The sequence below is a fragment of the Gymnodraco acuticeps genome, unplaced genomic scaffold, assembly GCF_902827175.1.
Source record: "Gymnodraco acuticeps unplaced genomic scaffold, fGymAcu1.1, whole genome shotgun sequence".
In the NCBI taxonomy this organism is placed as follows: domain Eukaryota; kingdom Metazoa; phylum Chordata; class Actinopteri; order Perciformes; family Bathydraconidae; genus Gymnodraco; species Gymnodraco acuticeps.
In genome coordinates this window covers 282,885-308,675 of record NW_022990911.1, presented here as the reverse complement: position 1 = coordinate 308,675, position 25,791 = coordinate 282,885, and the positions used below count along the sequence as shown (strand labels likewise).

The window sequence follows — 25,791 nt, the reverse complement described above, 5'->3', positions numbered from 1 at the left end:
CAAATACCTTTTTGTTACAATTTTTTCAGAATTTGCAATTAACATTCTTGTCCTCTAGAGCAGTGCTTCTCAAACTTTTTTCAGTCATGTACCCCCTTTGAAACATTTTCTCAGCCAAGTACCCCCTGACCGACCCCGAACATGTTTGATAGAAAAAGCTTATATAAATAATTACAATATAGTGATGTTCCATCAGTGTGTGATTTATGAACTCCTTCATCCATGAATTACAACAAACAAAGAACATAACGACATTTTTTTAAAACAGATTTTTAAGTAATAATTATATGTTTAACGAACAAATGAACAAAATGTTATATTATGTAAAAACTATAAAATACAATACACAAATATTATAATAAAATGTGGTGCCTGATGTGCTACCAAAACCCCATGCATAAACAAGAAAACAGCATTAAATAAGCAGTCACAAATCATGAAAGGGTTAAAAACAAAACAAAACATCCCTCTCCTCTGTCATCATCCTGTTGGACCTGTCTGCTGCATTCGACACGGTGAATCATCAGATTCTCCTTCGCACTCTCCAAAAACTTGGAGTTTCAGGCTCTGCACTTTCCCTCCTCACCTCATATCTGAAAGACCGTACCTACAGGGTGACTTGGAGAGGGTCTGAGTCCGACCCTTGTCAATTAATTACAGGGGTCCCTCAGGGCTCTGTTCTTGGTCCCCTCCTCTTCTCCCTGTACACAAACTCACTCGGATCAGTCATTAGCCCGCATGGTTTTTCATACCACTGCTACGCTGACGACACCCAATTAATTCTGTCCTTTCCCCGCTCAGAGACCCAGGTCGTCGCACGCATCTCTGCTTGTCTAGCTGACATCTCTCAGTGGATGTCTGCTCATCACCTCAAACTCAACCTTGACAAGACTGAGCTGCTCTTCCTTCCGGGAAAAGATTGTCCCACTTTTGACCTAACAATTAACATCGGCACCTCAGTTGTTTCCCCGACTCAGACTGCAAGGAATCTGGGTGTGACCCTAGATAACAACCTGTCCTTCACTGCAAACATAGCTGCTACAACCCGTTGCTGCAGATACACGCTTTACAACATCAGGAAGATACGTCCCCAGCTGACACAGAAAGCGACTCAGGTTCTGGTCCAGGCTCTCGTCATCTCACGCCTAGACTACTGCAACTCCCTCCTGGCTGGTCTACCTGCATGTGCCATCCGACCTCTGCAGCTCATCCAGAATGCAGCGGCTCGTCTGGTCTTCAACCTTCCTACATTTTCCCACACTACTCCGCTCCTCCGCTCCCTTCACTGGCTTCCGGTAACTGCTAGAATCCACTTCAAGACACTGGTACTTGCTTACCATGCTGCGAATGGATCTGGCCCTTCGTACATCCAGGACATGGTTAAACCGTACACCCCAGCGCGTGCACTCCGCTCTGCATCAGCTAAACGACTCGCTGCACCCTCGCTGCGAGGGGGACCCAAGTTCCCATCAGCAAAAACACGTGGGTTTGCTATCCTGGCTCCAAGATGGTGGAATGAGCTCCCCATTGACATCAGGACAGCAGATAGCTTGCACATCTTCCGGCGCAGACTGAAAACTCATCTCTTTCGACTCCACTTCGAGCGATAGAACTATTAACAAAGCACTTATATACTAATAAAGGACTGGCTTATCTAAAGCCAGTTGAGTAGCACTTGAAATGTTTGGCTCTATGAAACCTGATGTACTTATATGATTCTGTTTTCTTCAAGGTTGTGTCTTCCTGGTCGAATACTTATTGTAAGTCGCTTTGGATAAAAGCGTCAGCTAAATGCAATGTAATGTAATGTAACACAAATGTGCAATTACAAAAAAACTACGTAATAACACTGCAATGACACTATTAATGAGTTGTAGGTGCATTAAACTGCATTTTAAAATAGAACACACAATTTAGTGTCAAAACATTGACAAAAAAAACAAACAATTGTAATAATAAATAAATTATAAATTGCAATAACACTAACAAGTAATATTAATAGCACTCAATTTAGTGTGAAACGTGTGCTTGTCCTTCACTGAGGACCTTGGTGTTAGAGAGGACACAGCAGTGATCAGACTCTTTTCCTGGCCCAGTCTGTTTCTCTGCTTTGTTTTGATCAGAGTCATTGCAGAGAAGGAGGCTTCACACAAATATGTGGATCCAAAGGGCAGTAGCTGCTCCAAAGCTGTTTTTCCCAGCTCAGGATGCTCCTTTTTCACACACACCCAAAACTGTGTGAGAGTGGAGTTCTTAATGTCATCTTTAGGCCACGGTCAGATGACACATCCAATAGTTTTTCCTGGTGACAGAGAGGAAGCTTTTCTCTGTTTGCTTCTGACAGAAGAAATGGGTTTCTTACCCAATCAAGCTGTACAGGTTTCTCCTCCATGTCAGGAAAGTAGCCTACGACTTGAAACTAACTATCAGGTTGGCCAAAGTGTTCCTCTATAATGGACTTGACTGGAGCGCTCTGCACATCCTCACTGGAGAGGAAAGCATCTACCTGAGGAAAGCAGGTGAGATCCCCCTGTGTACATGCACGTTTCCACAACTCTGCTTTCTTTACGAAACCACCCACCTGGTCATACAGGTTCAGAATGTTGGTGTTCTTGCCCTGCATGCACAGATTCAGCTCATTCAATTTGCTGAATATGTCTGCCAGATAGCAAAGCTTTGCAAGCCAATCTGTGTCCTCAAACAGTGTGGCATAGGGAGATCCTTGCTCTGACAGAAAGGCGTGCACCTCCGATCGTAGCTCCAACAGCCTGCTCAGTATCCTCCCTCGAGAGAGCCAGCGCACTTCTGTGTGTAGCAGTAGTTGGGTGTGTTCATCGATGTCCTCGCAAAGGCGGTGAAACAGACGCGCATTGAGTGGCCTTGACTTTATGAAGTTAATCACTTTGATGCTGTTGTTCAAAACGTCATGCAACACAGGACTCAGCTTTTTGGCCGCCAGTGCTTCCCTGTGTACAGTGATTCCACTGCACTTCTGGATTTTTATCCCTAATACGCCATGAGCCCTTTAAATCGGCCCGTCATTGAGGCAGCTCCGTCAGTAAAGACACTCATGCAGTTTCTCCAGTCCAGCTCGTTTTCAATAAATAAATCATTCACAACATAAAAAATGTCCTCCCCCGTTGTTTTCCCCTCTAATGTCTTGCAGACAAGCACATTTTCATAGATGTCGTCAGTATCCACGTATCTCACGAAAGCAATGAGCTGAGCCTTACCGCTGACCAGTGGCGGCCGGCCCATAGGGGCGCTAGGGGCGCCGCCCCACCTCTTCCCACATACAAAAAAAATAAATATATATATATATATATTTTTATTTTTAATGAACAAGGTAAATATCATACAATTGGTATCAGTAAAATGTATAATCTACAATAAAATCTCGTTTAAAATTGTGTTACGATGTCTAAAGTTACTGATAAGTCACATGTTTCCTGCCTGGCCTTGGCCATGGCATTAGTTTATCATTACCGGGCGGAGCCCCCGAGCCAAACAGCAGGTCACGAGGGCGCTCACGTTGGCGCCCACGTTGCTTACGTGCGTTGACGTGAGTTGGTTTTTAGACTCGTGAGTGACCAAGGTGATGTAGTAGTTGGATGAGAATGGTGTGCAGGTGGAGTCGCCGGACCTGTTACCAAACAGGTAAATGCTATCTTTTGTTTCCCATGCTTGTTCTTCAAACAGCCGGGGACAGATACGATCTGTTCAGAAACTAGACAAAAGTTAAACAAGTACAAACCACAGACTGTCTGTGTCATGGAGAATACAGTCGCTGGTTTATTGATGTCTGTATAGGCCGTTGTTGTGAGTGTGGACGGTCGGAGCATATATAACGTTAGCTTAGCCAAGCTCCATTCAGAAAACAAGCATTCTAAAAGGTTTTTCGCCTGCCGTCTGTCTGCAGACTTGTCAAAGCATTAATTCATGGTTTTTACTAACTGGTATCAGTATGTTGTTACGTCGGCATCATTTAGAAACGTGTATTACAATTTAATCACGGTAAAATATGTTCATTTTGTTGTAGTTGTAGCTCCCGAGCCAGCGCGTCTTGTTTGAATGATGCGAGTAAACACAGCTGGCAGCCGCGGTGAAACTCGAGCGACTAGAGCGATGCGATAGGAGCGTTTAGAGCGAAGCGAATATTCGCATCGCGTCCGGTCTGAACGCAGCATTAAAGCGAGCTCCGCGCTGCACTGGAAACGCGCCATTACATCACCAGAAGTCCTAATTTAAGGGGTCATTTCTCCCAAAACAAATTTTTTTACTCACTATATCAACAGCCCCACCAAAAATATTTTCCACCAGCCGCCACTGCCGCTGACATCGGTCGATTCATCATGCTGGAGTGAAAATGCTTCGCCAAGTTTTCCCACAACTTGTTCAACAATATCTGCTCCCATTCGTTCTATTCTGCGTGAAACTGTGTCATTAGAAAGAGGCACCGTTTTTAACTTCTCCGCGGCACTTCTGTCCAGCATCGTCTCGGCCAAAACAACAGCAGCTGGGAGTAACAGGTCCTCAGCGATCGTGAACGGCTTTTTGGCTTTAGCGATGAGCAGTGATATCGCATACGATGCCAGTGCTTTGGCTGATGTTGTGGAAGCTTTTCGCATAATCTCTTGGGAGGATCTGTACTCAGCAAGTTTTCTTTTGAAAAACTCTGGTGGTTTACCAACGTGACACAGGTGTTTGGTGCTGAGATGTCTCTGGAGGTGCGCTAGCTGAGATGTCTCTGAGCTGTTGGCTAGTTTTTCCCCACAGAAAAAACACAATGCCTGGGGTGGGTTGCCGTTTGTGGACGTGAATCCCATCAAAGCATACGCCTCCTGATATTGACGGCATTTTGACTCCATTTTAGCTTTCTTTATTTCTCCGTTGTCCACGTTCCCTGCTGTAGTATTGCTACGTTTTAACCATGATTCCATTATGTCTATTTGTTATAATATACTATTGCAATATATACATGCTTTCCGCTCGGCGTGATTCCGGGCTAGAGCCTGATTTAGCTCTGGTTCTTCCTGTTTCCACCGCAGCGGAACCGGCTCTAAGTACCGAAAACCGGTTCTAGCTGGCCCCATTCGGCTGCCCGGCAAGTACCAATACTTCACACTTACGTCGGAGGGGGGCGAGATTAACCTGAGCAATAACAGTCAATGGCGAGTATGGCAAATACAAGTTGTACCCAGCATAAGCAAAAAAGCATTTTTTTTATTAACCTTTTTTATTGTTTTCTCTCACGTACCCCCTGCAGTACCCTCACGTACCCCTAGGGGTCCGCGTACCCCCATTTGAGAATCACTGCTCTAGAGACAGAAAGCTATTGATTTGTGTGAGCCCATCACCTTTCCTCTAGCGCCACCATCCACCCATTCCATCCAAATACTATTATATATATTTCTTATGGTTATTTGTTTTCAGAATGAAGAAATGTTGTATCCAGGTGCAACAGTGACACAGGGGCAGGGCCTTCTAGCTGTGACGCTCTTTGCTCTGCGTCATCACCTAACTGGGTTTAATGAATTTGCTTGTCCCAAACCTCGTCCCTGCATCCAAGTATCTCTTCAAGAAGTTTTTCTGTGATCCGGCTGTGTCAAGCGTGGCTCATTTTTACTGTGAGGTCTGTCAACATTACATTGGTAAAGATCCTGAAGATGGCTCATGTTCACACTGTGGCACCTCCTTTAACTCGACAACGAGTGCCAAAAGGGGAAACTTCTTCTTAGCTATAGCTCTCCGAAAAGACACTCTTGAGAACCATGGTATAGACTTAATAACTAAATCTATTAGGCATGCACATGACAACATTAAGGATTTGATGGATGGGAAGATTTACCAAAAGTTGCTCAAACAAGGTAAATTGGCTGAAGATGATCTTACTGTCACGATTCTCATGTTATGTCATGTTTTTAGTTTTGTATGTTTAGGTTTGGGTTTATTTTGCTGTTCGGTTCTCCCTGTCTCCCTTGTGTATTGTCTGGTCCCTCTCTCTGTGTTCTATTTCGTCCCTACTGACCGCCAGAGGCGGTGCTTTAAGCATGCGCGCGATATGTCCATCGCGCGCATGCGCAGCTCGAGTACCAATAACAACAAAGTCACCTGTGACCCACATGACACCGGCTATATCAGCCGGTGTCGTCAGAGGATCTGTTCCTTTCATCTTCTCGCTGCGCGAGGGTACCGTGACTGCATTTTTGTAGCCTACAGCGTTCAGGTTTGAACGTTTGATATGAGGGATTGCTCTGCAAGCAGCTGGCCGCGTGCAGCTTCGCGACTGACAGTCGGAGCTACGGGTCGTTAACGCGTCCTCCAGGAGCTGTGGCCGGCTGTGCGCTGTGCAGAGCCTTCGACAGACATGTTTGTGTCAGCTTGTTGCTGGTGATGGCTGTGTCCCCGCACCCTCTCCCAGCCAAGTTGTCCTGATTGCTGTCTTATTTTTGGTTTGGCTTAGACTTTCTGGTGACGACAGTGTTCCCGCTTCCTCTCCCATAAAGTTGCCCTTATGCTCTTTTGAAAGTTCTGCTTGTGGCGTTGTGCCCGAGCTATCATTAGCATTTGAGTCCCAGCTTTGGCTGTGTCCCTCATTCAATTTACTATGGAAAGCCCAGAGTGTCATATTTTAAACCCGTTTTTCGTTTAGATGCAGAGAGTAAGGTAAGTAGCCTACTTTCTATTTCTTAGAAGCTATTATCTGGTCTTAACATTTGTGTTCTGACTTGGTCGCTTGATTGTTAGCAGCAGCCGCTTGGCTAACACCTTGCTGTTGAGCTTAACTATTAACTCAGCCGGTGAAGGCAGTGCTCCCGCTCTCGGTAACATAGGGTTTGATTGCAGTAGCGCTAGATCGTTGTATTACTGCTCCTAGTACTAGACTCCTAGCACTAGGATGATATGCAGAGAACATCTTCACTGCGGGTGCTGTGTGCGGTTACTACTATAACCATGGCCTACGGTTCTATGCGGGCTGTTCTCTTTCTTAGAAGCTAATTATCTGGTCTTAACATTGTGTTCTGACTTGGTTGCTTGATTGTTAGCAGCAGCCGCTTGGCTAACACCTTGCATGTACTGTTAAGCTTCATTATTTAACTCAGCCGGTGAGGGCAGTGCTCTCGCTCCCGCTCCCGGTAAACGCATGGTATGGTTGCAGTAGCGCTATATCGTTGTATTTACTGCTCCTAGTACTAGACTCCTAGCACTAGGACGATATGCAGAGAACAATCTTCACTGTGTGTGTGTGTGTGTGTGTGTGTGTGTGTGTGTGTGTGTGTGTGTGTGTGTGTGTGTGTGTGTGTGTGTGTGTGTGTGTGTGTGTGTGTGTGTGTGTGTGTGTGTGTGTGTGTGTGTGTGTGTGTGTGTGTGTGTGTGTGTGTGTGTGTGTGTGTGTGTGTGTGTGTGTGTGTGTGTGTGTGTGTGATGAATCGTTGGAGCTATGTGCAACTCAAGGCATATGCTCGAACGGGAGCTGCCTGGACGCTGCAATCATGTTGCGCGCACTATCCGTGCTGACTTTTCGCGTACAATGTCCCACTGTCTGGCTTCCTGCATAAAGTCAAGTGCTCGGCGCAGTTGTCGGCGAAATGTCGCTCCTCTGTTTTCATTTAAACAGCTCCTTATATCCGTTAGCGCAGCTAGCTAGCACCAGATGCTAACAACAACAATACACGTAAGGTCTCTCTCTCGCTCGGGCCACACATACACACACCCTCCCGGTCCTCCCAATAGCCAGTCGGTGCCTGCCGGTGAGCGTGGAAGTGTGGTCTGCTGCAAGCGGGCAGCAGGAGCGGGGCTGTCAGCATCAGCTTGTAGATGGTATTTTAAACTTGATGCTCTCTGAAACTACGGGGCGGCGAGGACAACAAATACACATGCATTAATCGCGTTAAAATAATTAGTGGCGTTAATTTTTTTCTTCCGTTAACACGTTATTAACGCGTTAACTTCACAGCCCTAGTTTAAATGCTCTTCAGCAAACACAACTGCAGAGCTGCAAACATTGCAAACAGACTAAGGTCTACAACACCCAGTTGTCTTTGTGTATTTGTGAATGAAGCGCCATATCATGGTTAAATCCTGAAATTGAACAAATGGGGAAATCTGGCAACGCCCTCTCAGGAAATAGTGGGAGGTCTTTAATCTCCCAGCCACTGGGATCCGCTGGGTTTTTGGTTGGAATCCGCTGGGTGGAGTCCTATCTGGAGTGCTACATCTGTATGTTCTTTGTTTGATCACGTTTGGGCTATAATTATAATTTCCTCGAATACAATTGTAATGCCCAGCTATCTTTGATAAAAGGTCACTTTCATGACGCACATATAAAAAAAAAGATTTTTGTGTATGATTATAACTGCACAAAGTATATTTCCTTTGAGTTCAACTAATTGGTGTATTTTAGAACCATTTGAAGGACTGCTAAGTATAATACAAGTATTTTAATCATTGATCTCAGGGTGATGTAACAAGGATCTAATGTCAGGGGAAATATAATGGTGCTATTGACATTTATTTTCTAATGATCCTATATATAGCACTGATACTGTATAATTGCATAGATATTCCTTCATTTCTCTCTCTCCTTAGCCTAGCAGTGTAGAGAAAATGTATGAAGTATCAGCAGTGCCAAGCATATCAATGTGGTCTTAATAAATTATGAACCAGATGTAGAGCGATAGAGGCAGAACAGGCCTGTGTTTCTCGCTGTGTGGCCGATATTTAACTCCAGACAAATGTAAAAAATAAACATATTACAAATGAAAAAGCAATGCTGTTTACAAAAACAAATGCATTAAACATTTTTATTGCAAATTCATCGCATTACTGAGTCTGTCCCAAATTGTTTTCTGCGTTGTTTACCAGGAATCACATGGCAGTCAAAAGGCAAAGAAAGCAGCGGTAACAAGCATCAGCACACCTTATCCTAATGGCAACTGCACTCGTTCTTTAGGTGTGAGATAGCAAGTAGGGTCACTAGTGTAGGAACAAATACTGATGGCATTATGATAATATGCCCTTTGTTGCACACATTATACAGAGGGAAATCACAGCGGCTCTGTTGATGCTTAAGCTAAGTGTCCGAAATGTTTGGACTTCATGTCAATATTTCAAAAAACATGTAATAATGTATCAAAAATATTTATCTTACCAGTTTATCATGCATTTACTTATTATCACACACATGTATTCCACCCCCAAAATATAAGTAAATACTAGTATTTTAATTTTGTGATTAATCATGATTAATCAGAAAACTTATTATAAACTTAAAGGGCCCGTGTCATGGCCATTTCCACTGATCATAATTCCATTGTTGAGGTATACTAAAATAGATTTAAATTGTGTAATTTTCCAAACTCACATTGGTTTCTCAAACAGCATCTCTGTAAAGTATGTGTATTCACTAACTGTCCTAAACGGCTTGTTGGAGCTCCTGCCCCCCCCTCCCTGTGGGCCCAGTGTGCTCCGATTGGTCAGCTCGGCCACTCTGTTCTGATTAGTCCACCACCAGAGAGGCTCCGCCCATGTCTAACACAGTACATTTTTCGGCTCTGAGCGGAACATCAGTTTTACAATGGCGTCGGTACAGCCGTATATGTTTGAACCGGAGTCCGATCCTGAAAGTGAGACAGACCAACGTGATAGACCTGATCCACCGTCCCAAACTAGACTAGAGCAGACGGTTTCACAGTGGAACGTTTTTATTTAGTATCGCTCTTACATTTCAGATGTTAGAACTGCATAATGTATCTACATCACAGTAACAAGTTTGTCCGCTAACTAACCGAACTGTACCTACAGCTGTTATTTAGGTGCACTTGTGGAAACTGCGCCATGATGCCTACCGAAGTGGAAAACGCCTGTTGCAAAGAAATTAGAAAGGTAGCCTAGCTGACAGTTACAACATTATGTAGCCAGCTAGCTGAAAACACCAACAGTAGCACACAACATTATATGCCAAGATATACACCATACATATTCGTCAAGTCAATAGACTATTATGCCCTTTTATTTCTTCCTTAGTAATTGAATGTTTATTTTGTAAACCTTGCCATAGTTGGTTTCATTGCTAAACGTGTAGGTAATATATTACCTTCCTATAGGTTGTAACACGAATGAACCAAGTATCAGCACCTATGATGTGCATGGTACACCACCCAGGACTAGAGCCAAGCTGTCTCAACTCATACACCCTGCAGAACCTCCATAACATGTACAGATTCGATTATGGACCTTTGAGGCGTAGAATGGAAGAAGAGTAAGTTATTCATACCTGTAATAAACTACTACTGTGTTTGATGAAGGATGTTATAGGAGCAAATAGTTCAGGGAAGAAAGTATTTCCATCAAATGTGTAAATATACATATATACACTGTATATCATCCATTCCTCCCCTTATAGGCGTTTTCGGCATCTTGCCTATCGCAGCTTTGTAAGCTGGTGCTGGAGCTTTTTAGGACGAGGCATCAGAGTGGTCATCCCGTCAAGTGTTGTCCGCCGGATACGCCAGGAGTTTCCTGATCTGGCTGGACGAAATCAAATACAAATCACAAAATATTAGAGAGACTTAGTTGTTTTAGGTTCGTTAGCTTGCCAGCTAGATTAATATGCTAACCTACGTTTGCTAGTTGTTCAGTGTAATATGCCAACCTACTATGAACAAAAGCTAGAGGTTCATATTAGGCTAGCAAGAACATGTTTACAGTTGCAATCTTATACGGGTAGTCTGCTACGTTCGGTCATTCTTTGTAGCTGGCATAAAAACAATGTTTTCCCTAGCATGTCTAGCTCTTGGTAGCCTTCTTGTTTAGCTCGGTAGCATACACGCTAGGAACGCCAACTATAATGTAATTAAGTTTCGCGACTGACCGTATGGTAAATCACCCGGAGTATACTGTCTATGAGTATTTTGTGTGTGAATGCAGACATTCTCCTGCTATGAGACACATGTGAGGCCATCTGCTGACATAGGAGTTGATCTATTTAAACGCTAGCAACTTAGTTAGCCCAGTTAGCACTGTGTCAATGGCTTAGCAGCCCGACAAACGTTTACCCATTTAAACAGTCGTGGTAGATATACCTTGTTTGTTTTAAACATCATAAATACACAAACAACATTAAAGACTTAGGTTGTGTACCCGAATCTCCCGCTGGTCCAAACAAAGTAGGAACAGCATTGTTCTTCTGTGCTACGCCAGAGTCCTGCATTGGGTCGGGTTCCCGCGGGTAAAAGTGATTCACGGGTGGTATTTTTTCAAAGGCTTTTTTCCGGGTTCGGTTCTGGGTAAAACAAAGATGATGCGGGTCGGGTCGCGGGTGTTGCATAATAAATATATTAAAATAATAATAATTTAGTTTAATGTTTAAATCCTCAGACCTCTCCCCCGCGGGACCGCGCATAATCATAACCTCTGCAGCGCATCAATCGGCTGCTGAGCACGCCACATTCTAAATGGCTGAGGTGAAGCTCTCTAGCGGAGAATACAGCATTTTCAATAACACTTCCTCAAGAGCGAAATCCAACGTCTGGGAGGCTTTTGGTGTCATCCTAGATGGAGGAAATATCCCACGCTTTTTGAGACAAATATGCAACTGCGTGTGTGAATAATTGTACGTTTTCACTGCTCATATATAGGCTATGCGGGTTCGGGTCGGCTTGCGGATCTTGCGCTGACGGGTCGGGTTGCGGAACTAATTGGCAACATGTGCGGGTAGCGGGGCGGGTTCGGTATTGCACGTCGCGGGTGCGGGTGGGAGCGGGTCTTGAAAATCAGACCCGTGCAGGACTTTGCCCTACGCTGTGCATATCCCGCATGAATCGCTGAAAGGTTTGTGAAGCTTTGTTTCGTGAAATGCCGTGCACACAGTACAATACCGGCTCGAACATCTGAAGGAACAGTGTTAACAAGAAATGTCAACCACTGACTTCGTTTTGGTTCTGCCCTAAGGCATGCATTGAAGATTTCCCCTCACAATACAGGACACAGACCCTCGTTGGCATGACTGGATACAGTTTTTAAATTAACCTTAGCTTCCAACAGTATATATGTTCTGCTGGCAGAGGGTGTGGCCTCTGGGTGTTCACACGTCACAGTACCCGGGAAATAAACAATGGAAAAAGAGAAATGTCCAACGAGGCGTTCTGGGGCAGCAGAGACAGGTATTTTCTGTGTTAGAGTTTTACTCGCTACAGGGTGTACTTTGAGGGTTAGTGACTCTGCAGACCGTTCACATGCAGAAAAACCTTCATAACACAAGGGGACGGGTCAGAACCAGAAAATATTTTGTAAAGTTATTTTATTTCACTCACATACAGTATTTGGTTTTCTCTTCCTAGCTCCCATTGAAATGTCATTCTTAAAATACCTTTCTTGTACCTTGCTTTAAAAACACCTTAATTGTATTATTGAACATAATACACAGTGGCTGACTTTTGAGGGTAAAGTGGAGTTTGGTTTTGGGGTCTAATAGTTCACTAAACATGTTTTATTTTTTTAATAGGCAGTATGTTTATAAACAGTCTTTGCCATTCAGAGACATTTTCAGATCAGATGAAATCAGATTAATCTCACCTTTCACCCCTCTTCCAATCATGTTAATACTGTGAGGCTAGTGAATGCAATGATGGCCCAATAGTAATGTTTAAATTACAAATGAGTGGTTTCAGATGGATGCTAATATTAGTATTAAGCTGTTCTTTCAACAGCACCACATTGTGCCGAATATTGTTAAAACCACCATCAAAGTGGACTGCACAACTACACAAATGCATGCAATGGCTAAGAAATGCAATCAACATTAAGTAAGTCATTTTTGTATTTTATGTAAGCAGTTTCAAGGCTACATGTGCTTGTTGCAAAGTTTTGTAGGGGAAGGAGTACACATATTTACAGTCATTTGTAGTACAGCAAAACAAATGCATTGAAAGATAATTGACATGTGTGCAAGAACAGGGTCAGAAGACTGAGTCACATGTTGCCTTCAAGTTCATCTCGATGTGAACCTTTCGTGTTGTTTGAGCCATTTATTGACATATGCCCTTAAAATAGTGGGTTAATACAATTACTTGGGGTGTTTGTGTGTGGGGGGGTGTGTGTGTGTGGGGTGGAGTGTGTGGGAAGTTCCCTCTTTGCATGAGATGCACGTTTACTTGCACAATACAAATTAGGAAACATAGGAAACATTTGACTCCAACTGGAGCAGATTTATTTAAAAAATGTTAGCAACACACTTTACAATAACACCAAACTTTAGGTAAAAGCAACAAGCATTTTTTGGGTAGTGCGGAAGTTTATGAAGAGAATTATGCAGAAGATGTGATGCAGCATATTTTTGGTATATTCATTTTAATCTCACCAATATATAAGAGGTGTATTGCATCATGTTATCCCTAAATATATGTGTGGGTATATACACATTCCTGTGTATTCATAGTTGAAGGAACAAAATACATTGTTCCTCTTAAATATAGAGGTTTTTTATAGATTCCTGAAACAATGTTCCCTTTTTCTTTAAAGTAGATTAGCGCAATAGTCTTTTTCTTTCACTTGTACCCTTTTCATCAAAAGGGTGCTTTAGGCTATTTTTGAGGGGTAAAATGCAGAATTACTTGTGAGTTCTGTTTTGAGTGAAAAGATTACCCTTTTGAGTGTTTTTCTTGGTTAACCATTAGATATAGTGGCTACATTCGTTCTAAGTTAATTATGCGCATCCTGCAGGCCTTGAGAATTTAGTCACACAGTTAAGAGAGACAATGGTCCTTTTAGACTAAGGGTGAGCTTACTTCGGGTGAATAAAAGTTCAGAGATGATTGGGGGGTGTATGAAGACAGTTAGGCTTGTTGGTGAGCTAGTTCTGAGGATGTCATGGGATAATGACTGTTTTATTCCTAACAAGTATGGCTTTCATAAAGAAACACATGACTTGGGTGATAAGATGTGTTTTGTTGTAAAATGGGCCCGTTTGGTTTTCTGCTGGCCAGCGCTGGGTCACTGTGACAAAGCATATTTTGCGTCTGCCAATGAGAGGACCTGAAAAGATGACCAGCTGACCTCACCCCTTCCTTCTGTCTTCTGGTATATCTCCTGTCGATTCCTGAGTTCGGCCTCTCTTCACATGCTGTCAGGACAGAAGGATCTCCGCAGCACGCGAACCAGGGCATAAGTGGGCCGGCTACTTCTTAAAACATTACAATATGATTTTAGTATATTGTATTATATGGTGTTGTAATGTATTATAGTGCATTGCATTATTACCTTTGATAATTAAAACAGATTGTTTAAACTGGTATCTGGGTGTTCTCTGTCTGATTTCCTTCCTGTTATGATTTTAAGCAGGACTCGTCAAAACGACACGCGGAGCCGAGTGGGGTTGTAAAAACCTCAAAACTCCAACAGTAGTAAACACTCTCAAAACTTCATACAAACCCTGAATGTTACAGTATTATTCCAGTAAGTCATGCCATGCCTTGTAACAGTTCTTTTTGGTAGTGAAGCACAGAGGGACCTGACACTTCCTGCAGTACACAGGTGTCTTCACCCTTCTGTTGCCAGCATCAGAGCACTTCCTGCAGTACCTCCTGACCTTGGTGGCAACACGGGCATGCATGTGAGCGGTGGGGGGGTTGGTGGGCGGGGTGTTGCTGCTGCAGGGACTCCAGCAAACTCAACCAGTTCTTTAGCAAGCTGCTCCCTGAAGGACTTCTGTGCGAGTGGCTTCGCCCTGGCGGGGTCACCCCTCCTCTTGTGCAGCTCCTTGTGGAGAAGGAAGCTGTTCACCACGGAAATGTCCATAAAATGGTAAAAAAAAGGTCTTGTACCATTTCATCGTTTTGTGATGAATGCTGTAGTATCCAATCAAAGCGTCGGACACATCCACGCAGCCCATGCTTCGGTTGTAGTCCACCACAGCGTCAGGAGCGGGAACATTCTTAGTCTGCCACACACCAGCCCGTTTCACTTTCCTCCTGACAGTCTGTCCACTGAAGGCCTGATCCAGAAGCCATTTCATTATCGTCTTCCTCACTGTGAAAACAAATGTGGAAAAAACAAATAGATTAATTTACTGGCTTGTACTTTCAAAAATGTAACTCAAATCAGAAATAATTCCTCTACAACAACAGCAGAACATCAATTTTGAGTGTGTGAAATAACAGTATATCACTCAAAATGTATACTGTGTAAATTATGTGAGACGGGGTTGATATAATCTGTTCAATATTTAATATTCCGTCTGTCATATTTATATATGTATGTGTATATATATATATATATATATATGTGTGTATATATAAAATACCGTGTTAAACTCAACATGTATATTTTCTACTGTCTTGTTTTTTTCTAGTCTTTGAACAATAAATGGTCTCCATTTTATTTGTTTGTTGAGTGTGTGAAATAACATTATATCACAAAATGGATGCAGTATGTTATATTCACTTGTGTGAAATTACTATAGATGAATACTCTTACACCAAATAAATAACTAAAAGATAAAAACAGATGAATACTCTTACACCAAATAAATAAGTAATAGATACAAACAGAGAGATTACATACCTTTCCGTTGGTGGAAGTTCATAATCGGAGTCATTACTGTCTGGGTTCCCTTCATGCGTGACGAGATCACTATCTTCCGACGGCGAGTCCTCAAATACCAGTTCCAATGCCTCCTCGATGGACAATAAACTCTTCTTTATGGCTGCCATTGTTAAAATGAAGAGAAAGAAAACAAATCCTGCTGTTTCGCTGATCTGCTGTTCGATCTACCGTTCTCTGCTCTCCTGTCTGTCCTGTAGCGGTGGTTCTGCTGCGTCGTAGACGTGAGTGTGCGTAAAGCAGCAGATACTGGCCTGATTTATACTACGCAAGATCCTATCTCTGGGACCCATTGGTCGATTTGGGTGATTGACACTTTTGATTGAGCCAATAGAATCGAGTGGCAGTTGCAAAATACGTAAATACTTTACAGCTGCGGAGGGAGAGCAATGAAGAGTAAATGTTATACCTACTCTGCTGCCATGAATGTAACGATTGATTATCAGGAACAATTCTAAAGTGACTAAGAGACATTGGATTAATCTTGAGCAGCGTTTTTATTCCCTTGAACACGACTTTTGATCACAAAACAGCAACGGTAAGACATAATTATTGTTATGGTTTTGAAAACTGTTGTTGTTTCCTTGCTCTGTTCTGGCTGCTAGCTCAGTGAGTTCTAGTCGTGCAGTGATAATACTTATACCAATGGAATATGTGGAGTCTCAGCTTTCAGGTGATACGTCGTTTTAAAGATCGTTTTTGCTAGTTATCACCCGAAGTAGCATTAGCCTATTTTCGCTAAGGGCTCATTTTGGCTTCTTGTGAGACTTGTGTTTTGTTTCGGTAAAAATGGCTCGTATCGGCAGGTAGCTGAGTTTCTTCCCGTTAATTGAGTGTTATACATTCATAGGTTTTTAAATATGAATAAGCCCTCAGACGCTGTCTCCGGCAGTGGCACGTTTTTCCGCCCGGGGGGATGGGGTTCAACAGGTTAAGAAACACATAAAAACAAGCAGGGTAAGAAACCTTTCTCCATGGTCCTGATATAATGCTGCAAAACACAATTCAATATATTTAGGTGGGTCCCTACCATATTCTGATGACTTGCACTGAATGGAGTCCGTCAATGTTGCATAATCAGGACAGTAACTGCTGATGGCTAGTCTCACCCCTAGATTCCACCGGGTCCGTCTGCGCCGCGTTACGGCCGTGTTACGGCTACACCGCGGCGTCCGCAAGGATCGCGGCCACTCTAGTCAATGGGTGCTATTCCACCAGACGCGCCACGTTACGGCTCAGAAGCGTCCCAGAAGCGTCTCGGCGCTGGGCTCTGCTCAAAATAGCATTGAAGTCTATTTTTCGACGTGAGGCGTTGCAGAGGCGCCGGGCAGGAAGTGGACCGGTCAGAGCATCCGGCCCATCCCCCAAATAAACTAATTGTGCAGACCCTATCCCTCCGTAGTCTTTCAAGTAGGAGGAGAAATGCCAGCGTTCTCCTCCGGTTTACAGGCACTGTGTACATTATATATATATAGAATAATTATGATGATGAATGCATTTTTGTACCACTAAAATACAGCAACACATCTTTGATTCATGTCGTTTATAACTGGGATATTACAATTATTATTAACTTTGTCTGTACAAAGTAGCCTGTCCAGGAAATATGCCCAAATCAACAAAAACTGCGAGCCGGCAGGCAAGACGCTCCGCTTCTGAAATGCTTCTGAAACGTAGGGTAGAGTAGGTAGGGTAGGGTACAGATGAAGCACTCCAGATCAGACTCAGTTGGGTGTGTCCCAGTCAAAAGCCCAGCGGATGCCAGCGGCTGGGGGTGTTGCCAAATTGCTAGAGGGCGTTGCCCAATTTCCCCATTTGTTCAATTACAGGATTTAACCATGAGATGGCGCTTCATTCACAAAATACACAAAGACAACTGTTTGCAATGTTTGCAGCTCTGCAGTTGTGTTTGCTGAATACTGTAGCATTTAATCACTTATTTGTTACTGTATGGTTTTCAAGCTACTATAATGAAAAAACATCAATATTTTAGATCAAATAAAGTGTTTAAAGTGGGAAGGAGAGCGCGCTGTCCTTCCCTTGCTTCTCCAGCTCAGAGGCGATGTTTGGAAGTTGGCCAAATCTTTGCGCTGCAGCTTTGAACACAGCAGATGCAGTCTTCGTTTGAGGGCATTAACTGAGCTGATCATGTCAACCACAGTTCTGTCTTTCCCTTGTAGCTCCAAGTTCAGCTCATTCAACATGTGTGTAATGTCTGTTAAAAACGCCAGATCTAACTTCTCGTCATCTAGACGTGCGTACTCCGCGAGCTTGGTGCCATGGAGAAATTCCTTTATCTCCGGTAGAAGCACTCGAAATCTCTGGAGAAAATTGCCCCTACTCAGCCATCTTACGTCGGTGTGTAGTAAGAGGTCAGTGTGAACACAGTCGGCATCCTCCAGATATGCACGAAACAGCCGTCTTTGAAGAGGTCTTGCCCGAATAGAACAGGCCACTTTAAGTGACACATCCATGACCTCTTTCATGTTCAGCATTTTAGCACAAAGTGCGTGCTGGTGTATGATGTAGTGATAATTCAGAAAGTCAGGGAATGTGTCATCCTCTCTGCATTTTGCGATGAAGCCATTACACTGGCCCACCATCGCAGGCGCACCATGCGTTGTGATGGAACTCAACTTAGACATGGGGAGTTTAGTTTTGTCAACAAAGTTTTTGAATGTTCTCGCCCCGAGTGTGTTCCTTCATTGGCAGAATTGTCAGTAGTTCCTCTTTCGCCGTCATGTCTGTGAACTATCGTGATATAAACGCACAATTGCGCTGTATCGCTCACGTCAGTGGACTCGTCTAGTTGGAGTGAGAAACACTCGCAGTCTTCTATGTCCTTCCTGAGTTGCTGGGTCAAATCCTCAGCCATGACTTCACAGCGACGTGTGACTTTGCTCCGTGATAATTGGACGGCCTTGATAGCGTTTACTATTTCTGTTTTGTTTGTGTAATCCCGAAACAAGGCGTCTGCTGCTTCTACGAAGGCTTCTTTCACCATCTCTCCATCTTGAAAGGATTTTTTGTGTTTGATTATAGCGTGACTCACTTGTAGAGATGCTTCAGTGGCTGCCTTTGCGGTAGATGTCGGCTTTAAGAAAAGTAACTGCTGTCCAGCTAATTGTGACTTACGTTTTTTTTAATGAATTACTCGCGATCTACCAGCATTGCCCCTGCAGTCGACTGGTCGACCGCGATCGACGTACTGGGCACCTCTGCTGTAGAACAACCATCAAATAGCACAGCTTATCCATAAACGGAGTTTGAACGTGGAAATGGACCTTTCAAGTATTACTTGTCGTCAAACATTCAAAACTAAATAAAAAAAAATTATATTTGCAGATTACTCCAGCTAACAAATATTTAGAATCCTTTTTTATTTATTTAAAATGGTTTAAATTACTTTTAATGTATTTGTTCCTTCTTATTTATTAGTGCGAATGCTGTTTACAGCATTCCACTATAGTGCTTCAAATCTTTATTCTTCCCCTTAAACTTATTTCAGCCAATACTTTGGCTCTCCATAACTTCAGCTTATTTTCAGCTACAGAAACCATTCAAATATTAAACTATTCAGCCTGTTCAGGAATCGATGGGAAACCTTCAACTTCTTCAAAATATTTCATACTTTTTGAAATATTCAGCTTTTTAAACTATTTTTTTTAACATTGAAGTCAATGGGAAGAGCCTTCAAATTAGCCAATACTTTAGCTCTCCATAATTTCAGCTTACTTTCAGCTACAGAAACCATTCATCTATTAAACTATTCAGCCTTTTCAGCAATTGATGGGAAACTTTCAACTTTTTCACAATATTTCATACTTTTTGAAATATTCAGCTTTTTAAACTCTTTTTTTAACATTGAAGTCAATGGGAGATCAAATCCACTTTTCCTAAACTTTGCGTCAAATGCTTCTCCTTCCACATAATTTCAGCGAGACACTTCATTCCAACTTTCAAATGATCACAAGACCTTCAGCTATTCAATTCCGATTGAAACTTTTTGAGATATTGAATTTAGTTTGGAGCTTGGTAGAGAGGCCTTTTTCAGATTTTAACATTAGAGTGGATGGAGCAGCTCATTAACTCTAGAGTGCAGGATAGCTCGAAATTCTCCCCCAAAGATGTTTTAAACTTATAATAATTCCCAAACCTTACACTCCTCAGACATATTTTTTCATGAAAAACGTAGGAAAACCTCTCCTAGGTTGGAAAAGAAAAAAAGAATAAGAAAAAATATTAAACAAAATGCCTCTTGAGGGCATGAAGAGAGAAAAAGTCCAGCTAGCTCCCAATGGATTCCCATGTTAAATGGTTCCAGATCTTTCTTCAGAGCAGAGAGAAGTACACTTTAGACAAACTGCTCCCATCTCCACATTTTACACACAAAACCCAAAAAAAAACATATTTCAGTTCATTGGGGTTCCCTGATGCTCACGGTCTGGTCATTTTTTTTACAAGAGCCATAGTTTTTGAACAGGGGGCAAAATTGTCAGATATAATCCCCAATGCATTCTTATGGGACTCAGTGCTGCAGTTGGTTGTCATGGTGTTGCTGGGCAGATTGGAGCCAGACACACGTGAGTGACATCATCCAATCAGAGCAGACACCATGGAAACCTTTGATCTCTGGGTTTACACACACAGGTGTTTGTAAACATTCAATCACTACTACTTACATTTAATATCTTTATTTAACTCCTTCAGCCTAATTTCAGCTGCAGGAACCATTCAAATATCAAACTATTCAGCCTTTTCAGCACATGATGGGAAACTTTCAACTTTTTCTAAATATGTTATACTTTTTAAAATATTCAGCTTTTTAAAGTCTTTTTTTAACATGGAAGTTATTGCAATGCATTTGAGCTGTAACAATGTTCATTCAAATCATTTCACTTTTCTGCATTTTTCCGCTAAATTTAGCAACACACTTACTTGGTTTTTGTAGCTAAAAGCAGCTACCATTCAACTAATATATTATTATAATTATACTTTTAAAAACCTTTCATTTGTTTTTAAAGCACTAAATGGGCTGGCTCCTGCCTATATAGCTGAACTCCTCCAGCGCTACACCCCAGCCAGAGCTTTAAGGTCTGCTGATCAGCTGTTGTTGATAGTGCCCAGCGCCTGAGGGCACCGAGCCTTCGCAGCAGCTGGCCCCAGGCTCTGGAACACTCTGCCCCTCCATGTGAGGTCGGCCCAGACCCTAGGTGTTTTTAAATCTACTCTTAAGACACACTTCTTCTCCCTGGTCTTCTAGTCAGAGTGGAGCACGACTCCTGACTTTTCTCTGTGTTTTTTATATATCTGTTGTGATTTATTGTCTTTTATTGTGATTGTAGTAATGTGTTTTTATTACATGTACAGCACTTTGGCTCGACCAAAAATCTCTTTAAAATAAAACTTGATTTGATTTAATAAAATATTCAGCTTTTTCTGCAACATGGCATCTCATTGGGCTTTATTGCCACTGGTGTGTGTGTGTGTGTGTGTGTGTGTGTGTGTGTGTGTGTGTGTGTGGTGTGTGTGTGTGTGTGTGTGTGTGTGTGTGTGTGTGTGTGTGTGTGTGTGTGTGTGTGTGTGTGTGTGTGTGTGTGTGTGTGTGTGTGTGTGCGTGTGTCCTCACTTAGGGCCATCAAACTCCATTCAAGATTGCGCTGTTGCCTTTGACAATGTGGTAACAATTGCTTTAATGTTCAAAACTATTCTTAGATTATTGTATAACCTTCCTCAGTAGGCTATAGCACTAATGTGGGAAAGAAAGCAATTTAATAGAGAAATTCATTTAAAATACTGACTAAGCATTTCAAAACAAATGTTAACTTTCAATACTTCACTTATAATATATTCATATACTTAATATTACTTGGAGTGTTGAGTGTTTTATTATTTTGTATATTGATATCATATAGATTAATATCAGTTCATCTCACTCCAACCATTTTACTGTTAATAACCCTGATTTTGACTTGCAGCCAGAACATCTACAGAAGTAACTAACTTGTCTGTGATGGCTCAGTGTGTTAATAATGGTTTTTGCTTATTGTTAGTTATATTACTGTATATTTGACCATAGGGGTCAATAAAGTCCATCCTTACACTAATGAAAAGCAATTGTAAAACATTAAAGCCAACAAATAAATGCTACAATAATACCACCAAATAAGAACATTTATTTAAACATTGAAATAAAAAAATCCCCTAAAAGATCCTTGAACTGATTATTTTATTAAAACAAGAACAACAAGAACAACAACTACAACAATAACAAGCTATTACTTTTACATTAAAACAAAAAACTGATTACATGATTTAACTACATTTCATTTGCTTGTTCAATTTTTGTAATGACCTTCCCCTCAACGGTCATTACGACCTCTAATTTTGCCATTTGCAGCAGTTCATCAAATGGCTGCCAGGTAGCCAAGGTCAGTTTGTAAATGTCGCCACTCTCCAGCAGCACCTGGAGCAGGGCCTCCTTGCTGCTGCTGCTGCTGTCATCGCTGTCCATCACACCAATGATGCAACCTCTTAAGGTGTCCGCTTTTGGCTTCTGTTGAGAGAACACATGGCTTAATATAATTCGTTACAGTAATGGAGTATTATTTTGTCACTTCTTCAAGGTTTTCACTAAAGTCACTTCATTTAGGTTTAATCTGACATTTACAGACTTTTGTATTATGATAATTAAGATAAAGGTTCCGTTAATACGATTTAATTCTAGGTCACATCACTAAGATTTTATTTTAAAATGAAAAAGTAACATTTTGCACAAAGTAATACCTCAATTTTTGTGAAACCTGTCGATTGAAGCTGCAGGCCATAATCGGTGCTGCTGCATCGTGTGTGGGTAATTTCCCCCTATGCGGATGTCCTTCACTGAGGCCTCCCTCCAGAGGGTCAAGTTTATTCTGGATTTGTCCTGTTGAAGATAATGGAACACAATATTTGTATGTTATGTGACCTCACAACAATACCAAAGTGTGTGTGGGGGGGGGAGTGTGATCTTAGAGTGACAACATATTTTCAATACAAATTGAACATCATTTAAACACAATAACCAATGTATGTAATGCATGTTTGGCCCACCTGTTCCAGAACGATCTTCCTCATGGGGATGAAATCCCGTCCGCTTCGGACTTTGGTCACTGTCTGCATCCAAAAAAGGTGTAATGTTGTGTTAATTATTCTTATTTGAGTTTAATAACTATATTCAAAAACTCAACATTTCGTTATTATAAAAGCACATTTTCTAGATAGCAGCCACAGACAACAGGTGGAACATTTGTATTCAGAACACACACACCCATAAGTTCCAGGTATCATTTGAGAAAACACATCCCTGCACTCTAAACAATCTTGATAATAGAAGCCAAGGGAAAACCTACTTCCACCACCTCCCCTTCCACCGACATCAATCCTTGAATGTCGGAACATTAGCCGATTTTCACTTTTTGTGATGCGGGGTTAAGGAGGGCCTCTGCCTCCCTCACCATACTGTCAGGCACCTCCAAATTGGAACTCTTGAAAAAGAGTGTGCTCTTTGATATGTTTAAATGATATGAGGGACACTGCCCCCGCAGCGTGTGGCCTTTATGTCATCTGAAGATTATTATCATCTGATATTTAAGAAGTGTGTTACATTTGAAATGGCAGAAAGTCTTGTTGCAAATTCCAGATAGATATTAAAAGAGGTCCTTTGGGTTTCTCTGGTGGTTATCAATAGTAGCAGTTAAGTGAATACTGTTCAAACAATACCTGTGTTTGTGTTTTATATTGATTTCTCTGTTGTATCCTTTCATAAATGTAAGGACTAAAAATGGCTATAAACATTCTGGGCTGGTTGGAGTAAACAGGGTTTTATTGCTCTGTGGGGGAGGTGTAGGTATGCAGGACAGGGGGCTAGGTGGATGAGAGTATATTCTGCTTAAGATCTCTAGCATGTCATGTTTCAGGGAAGTCTACATGTCTTGAATAGTATATGTGTGGGTTTAATTAATAAGCAGTCTGTGTAACCAGAAGTTGGAGATATGAGGGATGAAATCTTTGTGTTATCTTTGTGAGAGAAATGTATGTGCGTTAATTTCAGGACTCCTAAAGGAGCAGGAGAATTGAGTCACACACAATTAGAGAAACAATGGTCCTTCTGATTGTGGGTGAGCTGACTTCGGGTGAATGGAAGTTCAGAGATGGCCTGGAGGTATGAAGACAGTTAGACGTTGTTGTTGCTGGTTCTGAGGATGTCATGGGATGATGATTGTTACATTTCCAACAAGTATGGCTTTCATAAAGAAACACATGACTTGTGTGATAATCTACATAATAAGAGGTGTTTTGTTGCAAAGTGAGCCTGTTTGGTTCTCTGCTGGCCAGCGCTGAGTCACTGTGATACAGCATATTTTGCGTCTCCCAATGACATGACCTGAAAAGATGACCAGCTGACCTAACCCCTCCTTCTTATTCTGGTATATCTCCTGTTGAGTCCTGGCGTTCGCCCTCTCTTCTCATGCTGCCAGGACCGGAAGGATCTCCGCAGCACGCGAACCAGGGCAGGAGTGGGCCGGCATACTCCTTACACATTACAATATAATTGTAGTATATTATATTGTATTGTAATGTATTATATTGCATTGCATGATTACCTTTGATAATTAAAACAGATTATTGTTTCAACTGGTATCTGGGTGTTCTCTGATTTCCTTTCTGTTATGATTATAAGCAGGACTCGTCAAAACGACACGCGGAGCAGAGTGGGGTTGTAAAAACCTCAAAACTCCTACACATCCCTTCAGAAATGTTTGAGGAAAGTTCCTCAAAGTGTAATTTGAGCTACACTTTGGCCATCTGTTATGACAGCAACCTTGTTTAATTTGGTGGTTGCTGCCTTCACCAAATTCCCAGGCCACCACCCTCTGCCGGTCCTCAGTTTGAATCACTTTAATGTGCAAAGGTGGGGGCTTCAAAAAAAGGGAATCCGGCCTTGTCTTAAGCAGCCTGGAAAGAGCCATGATCTGAAACAACAAGAAATACAGACATGAGTGGCTTTTATTAGTTTCTCAGAACTGAAGCATATTGAAATGATATGGAATCTGACTGTAATGAATATTTGACCAAATTAATTGAAGTTTCTGGAAGTAAAGTTCAGTCTGGAATGAAAAGAAAGTTGCCAAACTTGTGCTTACTAATAAATCAAGAGAATCACAATGTAACAATCTGCTGACTGAAAAAAACAGTAAACTAAGTTCTTAATTGTAAATGTAATCTTTAAATGTATTTGAGATAAAACAATGTATTTATATTTATTTGTATATAGACATTAGACATTTTGGGAATTCATGAGGGTAATACTGCTTGCATGACTGCTGGCTTAGTCAACCAATTGTCTCGTGATAGGCAGTCAGAGATCTTGATCAGAATAAGTGAGAAATGAATTTAACTTCTGTTAGACAGCTATATGCCATACATTTTCGTATACATTCACAGTAAATATGTATTCAGTATGATAGCTGTCTAACATAAGTTAAATCCATTTCTCACGTATTCTGACAATGTACTTAACCCCAAATAAAAGAACCCAATAAAAAGAGTTAAATAATAGTGAAGTCACGTTGTAATAACAATAACTCATCTCTCTCGAGTTTTCTTTTTGAGCTTTGCCAAAAGCCACTGTGTCAAGTGTCCTACTTGGGTTGCCGTACGGAGTTGACCATCTCGCACATGCTTACTGCAAATCGGGCAGTGACAGTCACTGCTTATGCTGCACGTGCACGGAACAGATGGGATTACGGTAGTGACATGCCATGTGTGAGGGTCAAGTCCCAAACAGCCTGGGTGACTGTATCAAGGCATGCAGCTCCGGGATACAAAGCTACACATCCGAAGATATTGAACGATTGTAGCCCATAACCGCGTGTCACATTTTGAACAGATATAATCCCCAATGCATTCTTATGGGACTCAGACACACACACACACACACACACACACACACACACACACACACACAACACACACACACACACAACACACACACACACACACAACACACACACACCACACCACACACACACACACACATGGAAACCTTTGATCTCTGGGTTTACACACACAGGTGTTTGTAAACATTCAATCACTACTACTTACATTTAATATCTTTATTTAACTCCTTCAGCCTAATTTCAGCTGCAG

General features: G+C 41.9%; 1 protein-coding gene across 1 annotated transcript in view; it reads right to left on the bottom strand.

Moving 5' to 3' along the window:
- LOC117557918 overlaps nucleotides 1-23,018 on the bottom strand; it is a 39,853-nt gene extending 16,835 nt beyond the window's left edge. The window contains exons 1-5 of the mRNA XM_034233914.1: nucleotides 22,992-23,018; nucleotides 22,693-22,755; nucleotides 22,054-22,156; nucleotides 14,823-15,027; nucleotides 14,580-14,773 (exon numbers count right to left, since the gene is read on the bottom strand). Coding sequence (XP_034089805.1) covers nucleotides 14,580-14,773; nucleotides 14,823-15,027; nucleotides 22,054-22,156; nucleotides 22,693-22,755; nucleotides 22,992-23,018 — 592 coding nt within the window. The remainder of the gene's footprint in view (nucleotides 1-14,579; nucleotides 14,774-14,822; nucleotides 15,028-22,053; nucleotides 22,157-22,692; nucleotides 22,756-22,991) is intronic.
- Nucleotides 23,019-25,791: the final 2,773 nt, after the last annotated feature.